Here is a 21742-nt window from a genome sequence, read left to right as displayed (position 1 = left end):
TCTGAAATTGGGCAAAGGGCTTACTCCTGGGCCTACTGGGCAGAAAGTCAAACTCTGACAGCAGGCGTTTGCAGCAAAGTAAAAGGTTTATTGCAGGCCTTCAAGCAAGGGAGTGGGAGATGAGCCTCAGATCTCCCCAAACTTGGTCTTTGAGTTAGGGGGTTTCTTTAAAGGGGAAGGAGAAAGAGGCTGGGATTAATCATCATGTGACTTTTCAGTGGCCTTTCTTAATTGTAGTTTCGGGAGTCAGAATGTCTCTGGTTTATGATCATCCGGCCAGGTGGTCCCTGGCGGGGACAGGGGAGGGGTCCGTTAGCTCCTCTTGCCCTGGAGGAATAACCTGAATTGGCACACTCACAATGTTATCTATTCCAACAACTTTAGTATCTTAACTGTGTTCTCAACAACAGCGATTTTAGTCATCTGACTCTGGTTGATGAGTGATTGTTTAGCACAGGATTGAGGTCAGAGGGGACAAGAAAGACGTTTTGTTTTTTGTTTTTTTGTTTTTTTATCTTTTTGCCTTTTCTAGGGCCACTCCCTCGGCATATGGAGGTTCCCAGGCTAGGGGTCTAATCTGAGCAGTAGCCACCGGCCTACAACACAGCCATAGCAACGCCAGATCTGAGCCGCGTCTGCCACCTACGCCACAGCTCACGGCAACGCCAGATCCTTAATCCACTGAGCAAGGGCAGGGACCGAACCCACAACCTCATGGTTCCTAGTCGGATTCGTTAACCACTGCACCACGACAGGAACTCCAAGAATAAAGTTTTGGATAGAGAGATTAATCATAAACTGGAAAGGGAACTTGGTTTCATTACTTCCTGGGGAAGTCCTCTCCACTATGGGAAGTATTTTCAAAACAAGGAGACACATCACATGCCTTCCTTGGGGACATGGCCAGGTCACAAATAGCTCTGTGGTTTTGGAATCTTTTTCAGCAATGACAATATATCTTTTCTTTTTTCTCTTTCTTTTTAAGGCCACATCTGCCGCATCCCGGGGCTAGTCATCAAATGGGAGTGGCAGCTGCTGGCCTACACCACAGCCACAGGAAGGCCAGATCTGACCCGTATCTTCAAACCAGATCTATAACCCACTGAGCAAGGCCAGGGATTGAACTCCTATCCTCATGGATACTGTCGGTTTTTTGTTTGGTTTGGTTTGTCTCTTTGGGGTGGCACAAACTCACAGCATATGGAAGTTCCCAGGCTAGAGATCTAATCGGCCAGCCTACACTGCAGCCACAGCAACACCAGATCCGAGCTGCATTGGCAAAACCTACGCCATAGGTTGTGGCAACGCCAGATTCTGAACCCACTGAGCAAGGCCAGGGATCAAATCCACATCCTCAGGGTTACTAGTCAGGTTCTTAACCCACTGAACCACAACAGGAACGCTTGTGTCGGGCTTGTAACTGGCTGAGCCACAATGGGAACCCTTCAACAATGACAATAGAACTGTGAACTGAAGTTTGGCCCTTGCCATCAGCCTCTACCTGGAGTGGAGCATGAGCCACTGCAGCTGCCGACCCGCAGAAACCTGCCCCGCCAGTGAGTCCTGGGCATTCAACTGGCCTCCATTAGGAACAAAAGTTTTTTTGTTTTGTTTTGTCTTTTTGCCTTTTCTAGGGCTGCTCCTGTGGCACATGGAGGTTCCCAGGCCAGGGGTCGAATCGGAGCTGTAGCTGCCGGCCTACCCACACAGCCACAGCAATGTGAGATCCGAGCCGCATCTGGGACCTACATCACACCTCATGGCAACCCACTGAGCAAGGCCAGTGATCGAACCCACCCCCTGAGTGGAGCTTAGCGGGGAGACCAGGAGTGAGACACGCTGTACTCTGGGAAAACTGGAAGAACGGGCCTTTAGATAGATATTTTCAGGAGAAGATTTTTTTTTTTTTCATGTCTTTTGTTGTTGTTGTTGTTGTTGTTGTTGCTATTTCTTGGGCCGCTCCCGCGGCATATGGAGGTTCCCAGGCCAGGGGTCGAATCGGAGCTGTAGCCACCAGCCTACGCCAGAGCCACAGCAACACAGGATCCGAGCCGTGTCTGCAACCTACACCACAGCTCACGGCAACGCCGGATCGTTAACCCACTGAGCAAGGGCGGGGATCGAACCCGCAACCTCATGGTTCCTAGTCGGATTCATTAACCACTGCGCCAAAACGGGAACTCCCAGGAGAAGATTTTATGCTAATTCTTGCATTTCCTCATATCTAGAAAAAACACTAAAATCCATCAATGATGACTGATATTGGTAACTAGTAGCAACCTTCACGGGACCGGCAGCAAACGTCCGTAAAATGTGTGCCTGGCTGCGTGGGCCTCCCCCTTCACTTTTAGGACTTATATCATGATAGTTCCCCTTTCCTCTTTGGGGTGCTATTTCAGAGCTCTCTGAAATACTCCCTCTTAGGCTGCCGTTAGTGGGCAAAACAAAAGAACAGCCACTCTCAAGGGTGGGCCCATAGGGAACTCTGGAAAGTGTATCAGAGGAGTGATTCCAGTAAGCCCGCATCTTCCCATAGAAATGGTTTTCTGGGAGTTCCCGTCATGGTTCAGTGGTTAACGAACCGGACTAGGAACCATCAGGTTTCGGGTTCGATCCCTGGCCTCGCTCAGTGGGTTCAGGATCTGGTGTTGCCATGAGCTGCAGCATAGGTTGCCGACACAGCTCAGATCTGGAGTTGCTATGACTGTGGCTGTGATGTAGGCAGGCCGGCAGCTCTGATTCAACCCCGAGCTTGAAAAAAAGAAAAGAAAAGAAATGGTTTTCTGTAAATTTTCTGTAAATCTGGTTATCTGTAAATCTTTTGTTCCTAGAAGTTCCCGTCGTGGTGCAGTGGTTAACAAATCCGACTAGGAACCATGAGGTTGTGGGTTCCATCCCTGACCTTGCTCAGTGGGTTAAAGGGTCCAGCGTTGCCGTGAGCTGTGATGTGAGTTGCAGACGTAGCTCAGATCCCACATTGCTGTGGCTATGGTGTAGGCCAGCAGCCACAGCTCCGATTTGACCCCTGGCCTGGGAACCTCCATGTGCTGCAGGAGTGGCCCTAGAAAAGGCAAAAAGACAAAGAAAAAAAAAAAAAACTTTTGTTCCTAATGGAGGCCAGTTGGATGCCCATGACTCACTGGCAGGGCAGGTTTCTCTTCACTGCAGTTAATTCGAAAGTCTCCAAGATAACTGGCCACTTGGTGGACTGTCCATTATCCGACCAGGTACACTGTTGTCAGTGAAAATGCCTTCATTACACATATGACATTTTTATTTGTAAAAAGATTAAAAAAAAAAAAAAGGAATATGTCTGAGTTCCCGTTGTGGCTCAGTGGTAACAAATTCCACTAGTATCTATGAAGATGTGGGCTCCATCCCTGGCCTTGCTCAGAGGGTTAAGGATCTGGCGTTGCCATGAGCTGTGGTGTAATTTTTTTTTTTTTGTCTTTTGTCTTTTGTCATTTTAGGGCCACACCCAAAGCATGTGAAGGTTCCCAGGCTAGGGGTCTAATCAGAGCTGTAGCTGCCAGCCACAGCCACAGCCGCAGCAACACCAGATCCGAGCCATGTCTGCGACTACACCACAGCTCACGGCAATGCCGGATCCTTAACCCACTGAGCAAGGCCAGGGATCGAACCTGCAACCTCATGGATCCCAGTCAGAGTTGTTTCCACTGTGCCACAAGGGAACTCCAGTGGTGTAATTTTCAGACAGGAATTGGATTCCACATTGCTGTGGCTGTGGCTGTGGCCGGCAGCAATAGCTCCAATTAGACCCCCCTAGCCTGGGAACTTCCACATGCCACCTGTGTGGTCTTAAAAAGACAAAAAAAAAAGGCATGCATCTCTAGCTCAGACATCTTTTAATATTGATACTGTAATAAAGACAATCATCTCTGTTTCTGCCGTCTGCTGACTATCCTGGGGTTGCTCACGGAAAGCAGTCCAGGCGATGTTGCATTATAATCCTCTTTCTTCTTCATTTCACAAGAGGCCCTGAGAGCTCTGGGTCGACAGTGCCTGACAGTGCCGCCTCCTCAACCCAGGGAGCGAGCAAGGGAATCTGTTGATCGTTTTCACTCCATCGTGCTGTAACTCAAGTCTCAATAAAGCCTTGAATCCCGACAAAGTCTCACCTGGATTTCTTGTCTGGCCTCTTCTCAATTTCTGTTGACTAGAGTCTAAGGGAGTTCCCGTCGTGACTCAGTGGTTAACAAATCTGACTAGGAACCATGAGGTTGTGGGTTCGATCCCTGGCCTTGCTCAGTGGGTTAAGGATCTGGTGTTGCCATGAGCTGTGGTGTAGGTCAAAGATGCGGCTCAGATTCTGCCTTGCTGTGGCTGTGGTGTAGGCCAGCAGCTATAGCTCTGATGTGACCCCTAGCCTGGAAACTTCCATATGCCACAAGCTCAGCCCCAAAAACAACAACAAAAAAGAACAAAAAAGAAAAAGAAAAAACACCGAATGCTTGTTGAACAGTTACCACATGCTAGGCACTTCTAAGACTTTATTTTTTATTTATTTATTTATTTTCAATTTTTTTAATAGTTATTTCCCCAATACAACTTTTTTTTTTCTACTGTACAGCATGGTGACCCAGTTACACATACATGTACACATTCTATTTTCATACACTATCATGTTCCATCATCTTCTAAGACTTTATAAATATTAACTCTTTTAGTCTTGACAACTTCATAAGATGGATATTGTGACATTGCCATTTTACAAACATGGACACTGAGACACAGAAAAGTTAAGTCACCTGTCTGAGATCACACAGCTAGCAAGGAGGCTGCGATTTGGACCCAGGCTGTCTGCTCCAGAGAAACTGCTTGGTCAGTTGTTGCCATGGCGTTGTGCCAGCACCTGTCAGGCACTGTCGACCCAGAGCTCTCAGGGCCTCTTGTGAAATGAAGAAGAAAGAGGATTATAATGCAACATCGCCTGGACTGCTTTCCGTGAGCAACCCCAGGATAGTCAGCAGACGGCAGAAACAGAGATGATTGTCTTTATTACAGTATCAATATTAAAAGATGTCTGAGCTAGAGATGCATGCCTTTTTTTTTTTTTTTTTTTTTTTTGTCTTTTTAAGACCACACAGGTGGCATGTGGAAGTTCCCAGGCTAGGGGTCTAATTGGAGCACCTACAGGAAGATAAGAAGGGCAACAGTAAACCTCCCAGATCACCAGTTCCGGGGAGAGAGGAGAGGAAGGCACTCTGGCTGGGCTTACGCAGTGTATCACCATCTCCATGCTTGTCACCTCTACCCTCCCCACCCCTCAGGGATCAGGGAGTCAGTCTCCCCAGTTCCCTGCTTTTTTTGCTCCTGCATCTCCCAATCGGGGCTTCTTGTGAGGAGAAGCCAAATCAGGTGGTCTGGAGTTAGTTGTCCTGGCTTTGCCCTCAATCCATCCTGGGACCTTGGGCAACTGGTGCCCTTCTGTAAGCCCCAAAAGTTGGATGTTATGACCCTTAAGTTCCCTTCAGCACTTGCGTCCTACCTGGCCCTCGGGTTCCCACTGCCTGTGACGGCCGCTCCGGGCTCTGCACAAAGGGACCCTGGCCTGCCCCAGTCGGACTCCAGTCACTGACTCTTGCATCTGGGAGCATCCAGTCCCCTTAGAAAGGGAAATTGCGTCCCCGATGTAGTGGGTGGGGGCCGGGCCCTCCTAGATCAAAGGGAAGGCGCCTCCGAGAGCTGTGCGCGCATGCGTAGTTCTATAGTAATGTAGTATAACCTATATCCATGAGCGCAGGCGCATCTATAGCTGTGTGCCCCAAATTAATAGTATACCTGATAAGGGGGGACAAAGAAACAGACGTAGTGGGAAAACAAGTGGGGTATATAAAGCGGCATCCCGCTCCGTTCGGGGCTCAGCCTCTGAATGCTAACCTGCTGAGCCAGTGCCCCAGCGAATAAACGCTGCTTCCTGGTAAAAGCCTTGGTGTCTCGTTTCTCTGTACATAAGTCCCGCTAACACTGAGAGGGGACAACACACACCAATTTAGTGGCAGAGCCCAGGCTCAAAAGTTAGTCTTCCGGTCCCCCTGCCTCACCCGCCCCACCTCCTCCATGCCTCTGATAACCACTCCCACCCTCACCGCCTCTGAATTTCAGGCAGGATTCCATCTCTCCTGGGAGGCAGGATTTCATCTCTCCTGGGAAACTCGGCTCCCACAGCACAATCTCCAACCCCACCCCCATCCTTCCTCCAGTCACAAGATAAGAAAGGATATCTTCGTTTTCATCCCTCTGGGGAAACTGGGACCCAGAGAAGGTCTCCAGATCACTTAACCCGTTGTTGCCAGGAGTCTCCTGAAGCCAAATCTCTCTCGTGGTTCCACCTCATTTCTCCTCACCTCATTGTCCTACTCAGGACTCCAAACCCTGTTAAGCACCCAGAGGCCGTGGAATCTGGGGGCTTTCTCTGGGGCGCCTCCCTTCCAGCCCAGGGATCCCAGGAGTGGGGGTGGGATGGCTGCTGTATCTTCGTGGATGTGGTCAGTTCCCAGGGCAACCTGGGGAGGGGCTCTGCCCTCTCTTTGCCAAAGCCATGTAGACACCCATCTCCCCACATCCCCATCCCCACCCCAGGCCTGCCAGGCCCAGAGATGCAGGCATCCATCATCCATTGCGGCACTCTTTACAGTGGCCTTGCTGGACCCCAGGGCCACACAAGTAGTTTCCAGGCTCCTTCCCAGTGCCACCAGTGCAGCACGCTTTCACTTTTTTCATCTCCTGGACATTTACCTAAGAATTTGTTTTCTGGGGGGGTTTTTTGTTTGTTTTTTGCTTTTTAGGGCCGCACCTATGGCATGTGGAGGTTCCCAGGCTAGGGGTTCAATCAAAGCTGCAGCTGCTGGCCTACACCACAGCCACAGCAACACAGAATCTGAGCCGCATCTTCGACCTACACCACAGCTCACAGCAACACCAGATCCTTAACCCACTGAGTGAGGCCAGGGATTGAACCCGCAACCTCATGTTTCCTAGTCGGATTTGTTCCCGCTGCGCCACTATGGGAACTCCAGAATTTGTTTAAAGACAGGATTCTCTGGTGTAAGATGGCTCTCAAACCATAGCGGCCCTCATGCTATTCAGATAGCAAGACCGCCCCAGAGGACAGTGATTTGTCCCAGGTCACAAAGCAAGACAACAAGGATCCCTTGCCTGGGACCCAGTCTCCTGCTGTTGCCAAAACTTGGCCTCTGTCCACCAGTGCTGAATAGAAACATGGAGACAAGAGTTTTAGGTGAAGGAGGAAAAAAAAAGCTTTATTGCTTTGTCAGGCAAAGGAGGCCACAACAGGCTAATGCCTTAAAGACTGTGCCCTCAGAAGTTCCCATTGTGGCTCAGTGGGTTATGAACCTGACTGAGCATCCAGGACGATGTAGGTTCCATCCCTGGCCTTGCTCAGTGGGTTAAGGATCCGGCGTAGCCATGAGCTGCCATGTAGTTTGCAGTCGCAGCTTGGATCTGGCATTGCTGTGGCTGTGGTGTAGGCCGGCAGCTATAGCTCTGATTCGACCCCTCTCCTGGGAACTTCTATATGCCATTGGTGCTAGTTGCGGCCCTAAAAAGAAAAACAAAACAAAACAAAAAACTATGGCCTCCCTTGGGAAAGAATAGGAAATGGTTTTATAGTTTGGGAGTAGAAAACAGGTAAGGTTGGAGTTCCCATCGTGGTGTAGTGGTTAACGAATCCGACTAGGAACCATGAGGTTGCGGGTTCGGTCCCTGCCCTTGCTCAGTGGGTTGATGATCCGGCGTTGCCATGAGCTGTGGTGTGGGTTGCAGATGCCGCTCGGATCCAACGTTGCTGTGGCTCTGGCATAGGCCGGTGGCTACAGCTCTCATTAGACCCCTAGCCTGGGAACCTCCATATGCCATGGGAGTGGCTCAAGAAATGGCAAAAAGAAAAAAAAGAAAAAAAGAAAAAAAAAAAAAGAAAATAGGTAAGGTTAAGGATCAGGGTAGGTGAAGGCTTGTATTCTTCTTCAAAGTTGGTGTTATGTGGCCCAGGACTGGTTGTGGTGGTTCTTCTCTCTAGTTTTCATGTGTTGGGGTGTTAGTTCTGCAGAAGAACTCAAAGATATGGTTATATATATTCCTTGAGGAGGAAGCAGGACCCTGTTCCAAGGCTGCACTGTTGCTTCTTGATGGTTCTTCCCGTCTCTGCATCCCTTCCCCTCCCTGAGTAGCCACTGTTTGAACCTGCCCTTTGGAAACCAGGGTGGGTCGTGGAGGCTGAAACATAGTATTTCCTAAACACAAGAAATGGGAGACATAGAAAAGCTTGTGTCCAGGAGGCCCGTAGGGTCCTGCTTGGGTTCACTACCTCCCAGGGCATTGCTTTCCTCCTAGGGCTGCTTTTCAGATCTTCCTCTAAGCAGAGTCTGAATGGGGGGCTTCATGGAGGCCTGGGGTGGGCCCTGAGGCAACCAACGAACCCTGAGAGCAGACCTGTTTTCTGTGGGGGGCCTATGCGATGTCCTGGAAGGGGACAGAGGGATGAATGAGACCCAGTGCCTGCCCTCAGCAGGCTCCCGATCTGGGCCTGAATAGGGGGAGAACAGGTGCCCCCCCAGAACCTCCCCACTCCCCTGCCAAGCTTCTGGTCCCTGCCCTCGAACCCTCCCTCTTACCGCTCTGCCTTTCCCCTGAAGTTGCTGTATCTTCTTCCCACGCCAGGCCTTCTAGGCTCTTCTCTCCATCCTACGTCAGCACGTCTCTCACCCTGTTTCACAGCCAGTAGCCTGGGAAAGGGGGCACAGGCTGAATGAGGACGAAGGCAGGACAGATAAGCGTGACATCAGGAGGGAACGGCAATGCCCCGCTTTCCCAGGAGATCCCAGTTCAGAGCCAGGACCCACCTCTCATCTTCACAGTTACCCAGCAGAGGGGCAGGAATAAGTAAACCCCAGCTTCCAAATGGGAAGACGCAGGTCCCAGAGAGGGGCAATGGTGGCTGGAGGCCTGGGGTCACATAGCATCTGTGAGTCTGAGCCCTAAGCCTCGGCGTCAAGCGCCCCTGACTCAAAACTAACTGCCTGGAGTTCCTGTAGTGGCGCAGTGGTTAACGAATCTGACTAGAAACCATGAGGTTTCGGGTTCGATCGCTTCCCTTGCTCAGTGGGTAAGGATCCAGCGTTGCCGTGAGCTGTAGGTCGCAGATGCAGCTTGGATCCCATGTTGCTGTGGCTCTGGCGTAGGCCGGTGGCTACAGCTCCGATTCGACCCCTAGCCTGGGAACCTCCATATGCCACGGGAGCGGCCCAAGAAATGGCAAAAAGACAAAAACAAAACAAAACAAAAAACAAAAAACTAACTGCCTCCAGAGTTCCCTTCAGGGTTCAGCAGTTAAGGAACCCAACTAGGATCCATGAGAATGAAGGTTCGCCGCCTGCCCTCGCTCAGCCGGTTAAGGATCTGGCATTGCCGTGAGCTGTGGTGTAGGTCGCAGACAAGGCTCAGATCTCATGTTGTTGTGGCTGCGGCGTAGGATGGTGGCTGTAGCTCCTATTCGACCCCTAGCCTGGGAACGTCCATATGCCGCAGGTGTGGCCCTAAATAAAGCAAAAAACAAACAAACAAACAAAAAAACTCACTGCCTCCTCCTGGTGCTGGGGGATTTGCCATCTTTCGAGGGGGAGGGGCTCCAGGCTGTGCTACCTCCAAAGATTCTGTGTCCATAGGTATAATTTCTTGGGCCATGTTTGTTCTTGAACTCCCTCCAAAATTGACCTTTCTTTTCCCAGGGCCCCCAGGCCCTGTTCTCTGCTAAACCGTAAGGTTTTTGTTTGTTTGTTTGCTGTCTTTTCTGGGGCTGCACCCACAACATATGGAGGTTCCCAGGCCAGGGGTCCAATCGGAGCTGTAGCCACTGGCCCACACCATAGCCATGGCAACACCAGATCTGAGCCACGTCTGCAACCCACTCCACAGCTCACGGCACCGCTGGATCCTTAACCTACTAAGCAAGGCCAAGGATCGAACCCGCAACCTCATAGTTCCTAGTCGGATTTGTTAACCACTGAGCCACAACAGGAACGCCTAAACCATGAGGTTTAAGGGAAGGGGCTAAATAGTCCTGGGTGCCCTAGCCATACATCAGCCCCTATGGGTGCCTCAGCTCTGCCAGGGAACTCAGGACACAAGTGTCCCCCAACTCCCCCACACCAAAGAGGCAAAAGACAACCCTAGGCCTCACTATGCACCAGGCTTGACTCTAAGACTTGGTATGTTAGCTCAGAAGACAACTGAGGCCCAGAGAGGGCTAATAATTTGCCCAAACGGCTGGGAATTGTGTAAGTGCTGAGGCAAGACTCCGGAAGTCCAATTTCAGAGAGAGACTTCAAACCATTATGTCAGAGGCCTCCCGGTCCCTGATATCCATTCTCTCCTTTTTCTTTTCTTCTTTCTTTCTTTCTTTCTTTCTTTTTTTTTTTTTTTTGGTGTGTGTGTGCCTTTTTTGGGGCCGTACCCATGGCCTATGGACGTTCCCAGGCTAGGGGTCAAATTGGCACTGCAGCTACTGGCCTACACCACAGCCACAAAAACACAGGATCCAAGCCACACAACGCAGGGTCTTTAACTCACTGAGTGAGGCCAGGGATTGAACCTGCATCCTCATGAATTCTAGCTGGGTTCGTTACCCCTGAGTCACGACGGGAACTCCCATCCTATCCTTTTTCTCAGCTTACAGGCACTATCCAAAATAATGACTATCTCCCAGCCTTGGGGCGGAGTAGCTGACACCTGACCCAGAGAGAGGGGATGGGTGCAGCTGCCAGAGCATGCCTTTAGTTAGGAGAGGCATGTCCCCTCTCCTCTTCCCCTTCCTGCTGGCCGCAGGCATGGATGAGCAGACTGGGACAGCTGCCACAGCCTCCTAACCAGTCCCTGGTCCAGCCTCTACACGAAAGCCAGAAAACCCTTTCCTTAATAAGACTCAGATCCTGGCCCTGCCTTGCCCCAAACTTTCAATGGCTCCCCATTCCCTCGCGAAGAAAGGCCAGCCTCCTCCATGATGGGCAAGGCCTTTTCCTCTCTGGCTCTAAACTATCCTTCGGTCTTTCTTTTTTCTTTTTTTCTTTTTTTTTTTTTTTTGTTAGGGCCGCACCCTCGGCATACGAATGTTCCCAGGCTTGGGGTCCAATCAAAGCTACACTGCCGGCCTATGTCACAGCCACACCAGATCTGAACCACGTCTGCGACCTACACCATAGCTCACAGCAACACCGGATCCTTAACCCACTGAGCAAAGCCAGGGATCGAACCTGCAACCTCATGGTGCCTAGCTGAATTCATTTCTGCTGCACCATGACGGGAGCTCTTATTCTTCAGTCTTATCACTTGCCACTTCTACCCTCTGCCCTCATCCCGGATCATTCAGCAGGAAAATCTCATCCAGGCTTAACCATCCCCTCTTCCTCTGCCTTCTCAGTTCCACTCCCCACACAAGGCAGACACTGATGGATTCTTCAAGACCCAGCCCAAAGAATATTTTCTTCTTCTTTTTTGGGGACGGGGTGGGGGGAGAGTCACACCTTCAGTATGCAGTTTGATCCTTCCCAGGCCAAGGATCAAACCCGAGCCATAGCAATAAGCTGAACCACAGCAGTGACAACACTGGATCCTTAACCTGCTGAGCCACCAGGGAACTCCCAAAGGGTATCTTCTACATAAAGCCTTTCCTGACCTTCCTGGCAGAATGAGCTGCTTCTGCTCTGGTCTTCGGGTCTGTGTACAGCCCTCTGGGACAGTGATAGTCTTCCTGTATCGTCATAATCTGTGGAGGCATCCAGTTCTCCCATCTCTCAAAAGGGTAGCATCAAGTCTGGGATATCTGTTGGTTGTCCGTACCTTGCACAGGGTCAGGCACCAAGCAAGCAGCAGTCAAGTTCAATGAGTGAGAGGCAGTGGGTCTGTGTGTGTGCATGTGCACGCTATGTGTGTGAGTGCCCTGAGTTGGCAGGAGGCCCAGGCCAAGGAGACAAGGAGGACATCTAGAAATAGCCCTATCCCGGGCCCCAGATCAGGCCTGGTGCCCAGATAAACTGACCCTGAGTGAGGAGGTGGGGGCCCAGGGTGGGTGGGTGGGAACTAGGAGGTGTGACTCCAGAAGCCAGTGGCCCTGTTGCCCTGTTGCCCCCTGGGATCTGCTCTCCCAGAGCAAATGTCCCCTGTCTGCCTGTCCTCAGGCACTCCTGGCACTCAGATTTTAGTGACCCCCAGTGACCAGCGAGTATTTCAGGCTGAGACTAAGCATCACCTGCTCTATTGGCCTCACAACTTATAGGGCAAAGGGGAGCCTGCCAGTCTACCCACTAAGGGCTAGGGCAGGGATGCTGGAAAATTTTGTCCTTTCCTCACTCTGGCTCCACCTTGCCCTCTTGCCCACTTGGAAGTTCCCTTTCGGAACTACCAACTCCCAAAGCTTGAAGGGTAAGAGATCATCTGGCCCAATCCCTACCATAGAGGTGGGGACACTGAAGGGAAGAGACTGGCCCAAAGTCACAGAGCAAGACAGGGCAAAGATGGTCACAGGAAAAGATAATGCAGAATAGTGGTTAAGTCATACAAACTCTAGAGCCAGTCTGCCTGGATCCTAATCCTCACTCTCACGTGTAAATGAATGTTGGGGACAATAGTGCCTACATCACTGGGTTATTGTTAGGAGTTCAAGAGTCAAAAGACTGAAAACTGCTAAGGCTAGTGCTTGGCACTTATTCAGGGCTGCAGTGATGTTAGCAATATTTTTTTTGCACCCGACTTTACAGCAGATTCTCAATAACCACAATCTCATGTATTTCTTCCCACAGCCCTGAAAGGCAGACATTACTACCTCCATGGCACAGAGGAGGAAACAGGCACAGAGATTGGCCAAGTTCACGCAGATGGTATGTCTCCCAACCATCTATCAGTGGTCTTTCCATATCCAGCCCCCTGCCCCTGACAGTGCATACACTGGCTCATCACATGGAAGTGACCAGAGACAGCCATTTGGAGAGCCAGCCCTTGCCTCCCGATACTGCCCTGGACTCCTCTGACCCCTGCACAGGGCTACCCTGTTGTGGGGAGGACAATCTTGCTTATCTGACGTCATCCCTCTTGACTCTGATCCCCGCCTTCTAATGTCTTGGTCTTGCACCTCCCACCCCTCGAAGGGGAAACCTCTCACCATGGGCTCCAGTCTTGTCTCCCAGCCTACCAAGTTCTTCCTGCAAATGACTCTTTCCATTTCCTACTTAGTGTCTCTGTTCACTACAGAGCCCAGGGATGCTGCTCCCCAGGGACCCCCAGCCGGCCTCAAGATCCCAAGTGCCTAAAAAACCCCAAGCTAGGAGTTCCCGTCATGGCTCAGTGGTAACAATACCAACCAGTATCCATGAGGATGCAGGTTCAATCCCTGGCCTTGCTCAGTGGGTTAAGGGTCTGACGTTGCATGAGCTGTGGTGTAGGTTGCAGACATGACTCGGATCCCGTGTTGCTGTGGCTGTGGGTGCAAACTTCCATATACCATGGGTGCAGCCCTAAAAAAGCAAAAAAAAAAAAAAAAAAAAAAAAAAAGCAACAACAAGCCAAGCCAGGCTGAAAGCCTTGGCTTTTCACCTGCTTCCTGGAACACTACTGGCCCCAGACTCCTGGAGCTAACACCTACTCCCCACCAGGCCCCTTGCCATGTCTTGCCAGCTTTCCTCATCTAAAGACACACAGCGGCCACATGTGCACACTAACCAGGCTCATCAGGCCTCCTGGGGCTGCCTGAAACTTTGCAGAATCTTGGGCAAGCTACTCCTGAATGAAGTGCACTTGAGGGAATGACCATTGAACCATCTGGTTAGTGCCAGGTCACATGGCACACAAACATGACCCAGAACTCAGGGTGGTGTGATGTGATGTTTTGTAAGCCTTAGGTTTACCTTTCTAATTATACTTAATCAAATATCCTTTATATTTTTTCAGAGGCAATTTTTTTTTCTTTTCTTTTTTTTTCTAGGACCGCACTCACAGCATATGGAGGGTCTCAGGCTAGGAGTCAAATCGGAGCTGTAGCTGCCAGCCTACACCACAGCCATAGCAACTCGGGATCTGAGCCGCGTCTGCCACCTACACCACAGCTCACGGCAACACTGGCTCCTTAACCCACTGAGCGAGGCCAGGAATCGAACCGGCATCTTCACTAGTCAGATTTGTTTCCACTGAGCCATGATGGGAACTTCCCAGAGGCAAATTTTTCCTTCGATAGAGTAGTTTAGGGTAGGAGTCAGGGGCAGCCCAAGTCTGGGATCTTGTTTGAATACTTCCTGGGAACTGTCCTATCCCTAAAGAGAACTCCATGGAGACTCGGACTATACCTAGATGCCCAGAAAGGCAACTCCCCCGAGTGTACTTGGGGCCCCACTTACTCTGGAAATTACCCAGTCTCGTGGCCCTCAGGGATGGCTTAAGAAAGAGGACATGAGAGGATACTTTGGCAGGAGGAAAATTGAGAGCAGTAGACAAGGGAGGGAGGAGGCTTTTCAAACAGAGAGAATATTGACCAGGACAAGTGGCTTTCTTTGTTTGAGAGACTGTTTGTCTGCTCCGCAAATCTCTGCCTGGCCCAGCACCAGGCTCTGTGGACACAGCAGGGAGCCCTCACAGGTTCTCCAGTGTGATGGGAAGACAGACGCTGAAACAAGTGGACTCCATGAAAGCAGGCTAAGTGCATTGACAGGGCGATTCAGGGCTTCCTGTAGGAAGGGTTACCTTTGAAAGCTGAGATGTGAACAGGAGTTAACTAACAAAGTAATGCCTGGGGAGGAAGAGTATTCCAGGCAGACAGCGAATGAGAAACATGGCACCCCTCAAAGCACAGAAGGGCAGAGTGGGAGTTCCCACTGTGGTGCAGCAGGTTTAGGATCTGGTGTCGCGTCTTTGTAGCAGCGCAGGTTCTATCCCCAGGACCCTCACTGTGGGTTAATGATCTGACTCTGCTGCCTAAGCGAGGGATGTGGGTCTTGCGCTTAAAAGGCCAGGGGCAGCCAGGGGAGTAGGCTGAGAAGATAAACAATTAGCCTTTGTACTGCATTCCCAAACTTATCCTACCTTATCTTCCCAGAGTCCTTGGGAGGCCAGCTAGGTGGGGATGGTGCTGTGCTTTTTGCAAAAGGAGAGATCAGGACTTGCCTGAGGCCACCCAGCTAAGGAGCAGGGGTAGGACTGGAACCCAAATGAGTTTCACCCCAGAGTCCCTAAAGCTGGGGAAGTGCACAGATTCACTCCCTCATCCGCACATTCAATATTCACACACTCATCGTTTAGAGTCATTCATTCATGCCATTTATTCATGCCTGCCGGGCACTCTTCCTGGAGCAGGATTTCAGTGATAAATGAGACTCGTGAAACACATGGAGCTGTTACTGTCCAGAGCTCTCGGGCTCCCTAATCAATAGGTATTGATAAGAGGCCAAACAGGAAAATTCAGGCAAGGCTTTTGGGGAACCCTGCTGCAGCAGGAAGGAGCCAAAACAAGCAACAGTTTCCTTTGTGTGCTGGTTCCCTGGGTATGGGGAGGTGGCAGCTGGGAACTCTTGCCTTATATGGGGACAAGTCCGGGGGCGGGGGTAGGGGCAGGGATGGTGGGGAAGGCTTGTGCGGTCTGCCCACCCCCATGGTGGTGTTTTGTGCAGGGAGCATGCGTAGTACCCTGATGTGGCTCTAGGCTCTTCAGAAGTGGCAGTTTGGTTTTTAGTTTTTGTGTGTCTTCTTGTCCATAATTTGCCCCAGCTGCACATGTATGCAGTTATTTATTTATTTCTCTTGTCTTTTTAGAGCCACACCCAAGGCATATGGAAGTTCTCAGGCTAGGGGTCAAATTGGAGCTGCAGCTGCCCGCTTAAAACACAGCCGCAGGAACTCGGAATCCCAGCCCTGTCACAGCTCACGGCAATGCTGGATCCTTAACCCACTGAGCAAGTCCAGGGATCGAACCTGCGTACTCATGGATCCTAGTCTTGTTTATTACCACTGAGCCACCCAGGAACTCCATATGCAGTTATTTTTAGTCTCTTAAAGTTCCTTTGTATTTCATTGCTTGAGATGTTTGTCCAGATGCACACATTGCAGCCACTGCAGCAAAGGCTCCCAGGCCCTAGGTCCCAGCCTGTCTCAGGACAAGGCTAAAGAGTTTGCGCTTAGGAGTTCCTGTCGTGGCACAGTGGTTAACAAATCCGACTAGGAACCAGGAGGTTGTGGGTTCGATCCCTGGCCTTGCTCAGAGGGTTAAGGATCTGGCGTTGCCATGAGTCGTGGCGTAGGTCGCAGACGAGGCTCAGGTCCCGAGTTGCTGTGGCTCTGGCGTAGGCCAGTGGCTAGGTGGCTACAGCTCCGATTAGACCCCTAGACTGGGAACATCCATATGCCGCGGGAGAGACCCTAGAAAAGGCAAAAAGACAAAAAAAAAAAAAAAAAAAAAGAGTTTGGGCTTGGAGTGGAGTTCCCATCACAGCTCAGGGGTAAATAATCCGACAAGGATCCATGAGGCCGTGGGTTCGATCCCTGGCCTTGCTCAGTGGGTTAAGGATTCGGCATTGCCGTGAGCTATGGTATAGGTTGCAGGCTCAGATCTGGCGTTGCTGTGGCTGTGGTGTAGGCTGACAGCTACAGCTCTGATTCAACCCCTAGCCTAGAAACTTCCATGTGCCACGGGTGCAGTCCTAAAAAGACAAAAAGAAAAGAAAAAAGAGTTTGGGCTTGATTCTGCCAGCAAGCGGAGGACAGCTGGTTTCTGGGAAGGAAGGGTGACAGTCCTCCACTGGGAGCTGCACGCCCCCCAGGCCCCTGCAAGGAGAGCCATTGTTCTCCTTCCAGGGAGCACTTTGCCACAGGCAGCAGTTTCCAAGAAGCAAACTGGTGTTGAGTACACCCCTGTCTTTTGCCATCACTTGTTCTCCAAGACCCACAGTATCTGGAAGTCTAGAGGAACTAGGAAGCAATTTCCTAGTGGCACAAAGAACACTCCATTCCAGCCACTGTGGCTGCAATCCCCACCTCACCACCCCAACTGTGAGCTCAGGGAGGGCAGGGCTGCGACTCTCCTGTTTACCCTGAATTCCCACTGGACCCAGCACAGTGCTGAGCATAGGCGATGCTCCATGAGTCTCCTGGAATGGATACATTATTTATTTATTTATTTTTTATTTTGGGGGTCTTTTTTTAGGGCCACACCCATGGCATATGGAGATTCTCAGGGGTCCAATTGGAGCTGCAGCTGCTGGCCTACGCCACAGCCACAGCCACACGGGATCCGAGCCATGTCTGCCACCTCCACCACAGCTCACGGCAATGAGGGATCCTTAACCCACTGAGCATGGCCAGGGATCAAATCTGCATCCTCATGGATGCTAGTCGGGTTTGTTAACCATGAGCCATGACGGGAACTCTCTGGATACATTATTTAAAACGAGAGAAAGGAAGACATGAGAAGACATCACTGCAGCATCGGAAGGCACTCAGGGACGTCAGCGAGGAGGAGGAGAGAGAGATGTTTGGACCCTCTTCCATCCAGGCCTTGGCTCATTCTTGCGTACTGCTGAGTCAAACGCCCTGGAGTAAAGACGCAGAAGGAAGGGAGTCACCATCTCTTGAGTGCTGGTGTGTGTTAGCCTTTCCACATTATCTCTTTCTTTTTTTTTCTTTTTTTTTTTTTGGTCTTTTTGCTATTTCTTTGGGCCACTTCCGCGGCATATGGAGGTTCCCAGGCTAGGGGTCGAATTGGAGCCGTAGCCACTGGCCTACGCCAGAGCCACAGCAACGCGGGATCCGAGCCGAGTCTGCAACCTACACCACAGTTCACGGCAACGCCGGATCCTTAACCCACTGAGCAAGGGCAGGGACCAAACCCACAACCTCATGGTTCCTAGTCGGATTCGTTAACCACTGCGCCACGACGGGAACTCCCCACGTTATCTCTTTCAACCCTCGTGACAATTGGGCAGAATAGGTGGCCTACTTCCATTTGGGAGGAAAGGACACTCAGAAGGGGGAAAGCATTTATTCCGGGTCTCTAGCTAGTAATTGGCAGGCTTGGGATATAGAGTAACAGGCCTCTTGGAATTCCCGTTGTGGCTCAGCGTGTTAAGAGCCTGGCCAGTATCTAGGAGGACACAGGTTCGATCCTCGTCCTTGTTCAGTGGGTTAAGGATTCGGTGTCGCCATGAGTTGCCGTGTAGGTCATAGATGCAGCTTGCATTTGGCATTGCTGTGGCTGTGGTAGGCAGTTGCAACACTGATTCAACCCCTAGCCTGGGAACTTCCACATGCTGCAGGTGTGGCTGTAAAAACACAAAACAAAACAAACAAAGAAACAAACAAAACAGAACTGTTTCTAAAGATGCTGCTTCTGAGGAGCTCCTGCTGTGGTGCAACAGGATCAGGAGTATCTCTAGAGTGCTGGAACACAGGTTTGAGCCCTGGCCTGGCACAGTGGGCTAAGGATCCAGCCTTGCCACAGCTGCAGCTTGGATCTGATCCCTGGCCCACGAACTCCATATGCCACGGGGTGGCCAAAAAAAGAAAACAAACAAACAAAAAAACAAAGCAGGAGTTCCCATCGTGGCACAGTGGAAAACCGACTAGGAACCATGAGGTTTCAGGTTTGATTGCTGGCCTTGCTTAGTGAGCTAAGGATCCAGCGTTGCTGTGACCCATGGTGTAGATCGAAGACGTGCTTCCACCTGTGCTGTGGCTGTGGCCGCAGCTGTAGCTCTGATTGGACCCCTAGCCTGGGAACCTCCATATGTCGCAGGTGCAGCCCTAAAAAGCAAAAAACAAAACAAAACAACAAAACAAAAAAAACCAAAGCAGATACTGCTTCTGAATAGAACATGCACCAAGGGAGCGGTGGTGTGGAGGGAATGGAGAGAAGGGTTATCTAAGACTTGATTCCATGGAAGGCAGAGACAGAGTCCCTCTACCACTACCAGCCAAAGAGAAAAATTCCCAGCTACAGGTATTGTGAGTGGGAATGGTCAGCATCTGAAGATTTAGGTCCTGAAAGGGCAAAGTGGGATCTCCACATCCCTAGGTCAGTGGAGCTTTCAAGCTCAGCTTCTTTAGCCTCTACCTCTCACATCTCTCCTGAGCCTCTAGTGGATGCATCTAGATGGCAGGGAGGTCCAGGGAACAGCTGAAGATGCTGAGTCGGCCTTCCTCTCCCCTCCTTCCCATGGCCCCACAGATCATCCGGTGCTGCCAGCCCATCTCATTGGCTCTCTCCTGGTTACTCATCTCTCCTCTTCTCCATCTTTCCGGCCTGTGGTTGCCATGGAAACACAGAACAGTGACATCACCATAGGGTGAGGGCTGGGGCGATGCTGCTCTTGGCAGGGACTGGTCATGCTGCCTGCCAGATGTTAAAGCCACATCTGGATCTGCCAAGGGGAAGAAAGGGCAGGGTGGGGACAAGAAAATGGACAGGGCTCACATTCCCTCCCCTTGCCCTTCTTTCCCCAAATGTAGTGAGCATAAGCAGCCAGGGAGGGTGCGTGCAATCAGAAGGATGAATGAAAGTTGCACATACTTACAAAGAGAAAGACAAGAGTCAGATGGAAAGGTGATAGATTGTGGCTTAGGAGTCAACTTTGGTGAGCCAGATCTGAGCGTGGGTGGGAGATGGGGGTAGGGCAGCGAGAACAGCGGGCCTAGGGTTTGTCCCCACAGGTGAGGGCAGAGCTGAAACCAGGTTTTAGGAGTCCTGCACTATCCACGGAGATAAAAGCAGCAGTAGCGAATATTTATTCGGTTTACTTTGCTCAGCATTTTTAATACATTATTTCATTTGATCTCCCAACACCTCTATGTGGTAACTACTGTCATTTCCTTCATTTTCAAGATGAAACAGCCTCAGAGTGGCTTAAGCGAATTGCTCATGCCGCACAGCTAGTACGACTGGAATGAGAACTGGAACACAAATCTATCTGCCAGCAGCTGTTAGCCCAGCCCCAGCTCTCCAGCCCTGCTTTTTAAAGGCCATGTAGGGAGAGAGCTCTGGTCCCTAGCTCTCCAGCCACTCAATGTCTTTGAGAGAGGAAGAGGCCCTGTGTCTAAAGGCTGTGACCTTGAGTTAGAAACTCTCTGACTCCTCCTCCTCCCCCTGCACCTGCTCAGGCAGTGAGGTCACTAGGGCTCCATGCCCAGCCCTGAGGCCTGTCCCAGCGCTTTGGCAGAAACAGGCCTCTTTGGTCTTCTGGCAAGTGGATCTGCCCAAAAGAACCAAGACCTTGGGGAAGAGAAGGCTCTTCCTCCCTGGCCTTCTTCCCAGAAAGTCAGGAGAAGGGAGGTAGGGGCAGATGTTTCCACTTCCACATGGAGAAAAAGAGGTCCAGGAAGGAAGCCTGCCACACTGTACAGGAGTGGCAGAGAGGACCACTGGCCTGCTCCTGCATGCCCCCCTGTACCCACCTCTGCTGGCTCAAGTTCAGTTGGGCACCACTTCCTTATGTGTCTTTTTTCCTTGAGTGTGTGTCTTGTTCATGGCTGTCTCTCCAGAGCCTAGTCCAGGGCCTGGCACAAAAGTAGGTGTTTTAATAACTGCTGGATTAAGAAACGGATGGGCTCCTCTAAACTTCAAGCCTGCTCATCTATAAAAGGGATGATAATAATAAAACCTACTTCAGGGACTTTGTTTTAAAAGTTCAATGAGACAATGCCCTTAAAGCCCTCTGCATGCAATAAACAGCAATACACGGTGGATCTTATTATTAAAAGTGCTTTATTATTAAAAGGTAGGCTCTTTAAAAGTGACTGCCAGTCTATGAAGGCACAGGCTGCTTGTGGGTGTGCGGAGGTCAGAGAAAGGGCAGCAGGTGGCGGGTGGAGGCCGTAGCTGTCAGGCAGAACAGGGAGCTGTCCTTGAGCCTTGTAGAGCTGGCTGCAAGCACAGACTTTCTGAAGGAGGTTGAGGAGGGAACCGCCCGGCCGACGGGAGCAAACGCTTGTGCCTACAGAGGTCAGAAAAGCCGGGCGCACTGGCAGGATGGACGGGGGAGTTGGACCACATGGCGGAAAGGCGCGGGGGACATTCCGCAGGGAGGGGCGAGCACGTGTGCGGCAGGAGCGGCGCGACGGGAAGGGTCATGCTTTTGCCGGGAGGGCACACGCTGCCCCCGGTGAGTGGCGGGACAGCGTGGGGCGGGGGGAGGTGTCTGGGGCCTGCTACACCAGGCTTGTGATCTGGACTCTACCTCACCCTCTCCTTAATCCTGCGACCTTGTCAGTCCCCTCTAAGTCTTGGACTCCTCACCTGTAAAAAGAGGACCAAGATGCCTACGCCGCGGAGAGTCGGCCAGAACTTTCCCAGCGGGGCATCAGCCCAAGAGTGAGTTTCCTTTCTCCTCTAGTCTCTCATCTCTGTTCGGACCCCAGGCTCGTGGAGGGACCAGGAAACCGAAGATGTCCATGACCTGCGCCCCAACTCGCGGGCTCCGTGCCCCCAGCGGCTTCCTTCTCAGATTCCGAAGAGCGCCTTGAGGCCAGGAAAGGGGACTGGTCCTGCCAGCCCCGGGGAGGGATTCGGATCCCGGGTACCCGTGCTGCCGGGCGCCTACGGGCTGCCCCTTCCTCTTTCGGCAGGCTGGGGGATGGGCGATCAACCCGGCGAGGCAGCGCCTGCATGGGGCTTCCTATTTCGGGAGCGGGGGCGTACGCCACGCCTCGTCACGTGACGCTAGGGCCATTTAAAGCGGTA

General features: G+C 51.4%; 1 protein-coding gene and 2 long non-coding RNA genes across 6 annotated transcripts; 1 reads left to right on the top strand and 2 right to left on the bottom strand.

Annotated features, from left to right (window-relative positions):
• Positions 1–4510: 4510 nt before the first annotated feature.
• On the bottom strand, positions 4511–12011 carry LOC110261129 (uncharacterized). 2 transcript variants are annotated; one of them, XR_002344961.2, is made up of 3 exons: positions 11875–12011; positions 8655–8765; positions 4511–4909 (listed from the first exon to the last, which is right to left on the bottom strand). It is a non-coding gene; the product is annotated as an uncharacterized LOC110261129 (long non-coding RNA). The 2 variants fall into 2 exon arrangements; XR_002344959.2 differs by having other exon boundaries at positions 11711–11999.
• Positions 12012–17162: 5151 nt separating this feature from the next.
• LOC106510641 (uncharacterized) lies at positions 17163–21649 on the bottom strand. 2 transcript variants are annotated; one of them, XR_014807431.1, is made up of 3 exons: positions 21299–21649; positions 19121–19309; positions 17163–17601 (listed from the first exon to the last, which is right to left on the bottom strand). It is a non-coding gene; the product is annotated as an uncharacterized LOC106510641 (long non-coding RNA). The 2 variants fall into 2 exon arrangements; XR_001309284.3 differs by lacking the exons at positions 17163–17601; positions 19121–19309 and adding an exon at positions 20749–20996.
• LOC146402653 (uncharacterized) lies at positions 21009–21719 on the top strand. Of its 2 annotated transcripts, none has more exons than XM_084963738.1 (2): positions 21009–21164; positions 21396–21719. In XM_084963738.1, exons 1-2 carry the CDS (start codon positions 21054–21056, stop codon positions 21717–21719), a joined length of 435 nt encoding a protein of 144 aa, XP_084819864.1. In that variant the 5' UTR covers positions 21009–21053. The 2 variants fall into 2 exon arrangements, with proteins under 2 accessions (XP_084819864.1, XP_084819865.1); XM_084963739.1 differs by having other exon boundaries at positions 21011–21164; positions 21421–21719.
• The last annotated feature ends 23 nt before the right edge of the window (positions 21720–21742 follow it).

Source organism: Sus scrofa, chromosome 6 (genome assembly GCF_054392235.1).
Source record: "Sus scrofa isolate SSC_HxYL_T2T_F1_AM1 chromosome 6, Sscrofa_HxYL_maternal_Yorkshire_Landrace_v2.0, whole genome shotgun sequence".
NCBI lineage: Eukaryota > Metazoa > Chordata > Mammalia > Artiodactyla > Suidae > Sus > Sus scrofa.
The sequence above is the reverse complement of the archived record's forward strand: the minus strand, read 5'-3'. Positions and strand labels throughout refer to the sequence as shown.

What these genes read in the sequence shown, in the direction of transcription:
- LOC146402653 (XM_084963738.1), top strand. Translation starts at nt 21,054, where the DNA reads ATGGCGGAAAGGCGCGGGGGACATTCCGCAGGGAGGGGCGAGCACGTG. An exon ending in GAGGGCACACGCTGCCCCCG is followed by an intron (nt 21,165 to 21,395) that starts GTGAGTGGCGGG and finishes TTTCTCCTCTAG; the next exon opens with TCTCTCATCTCTGTTCGGAC.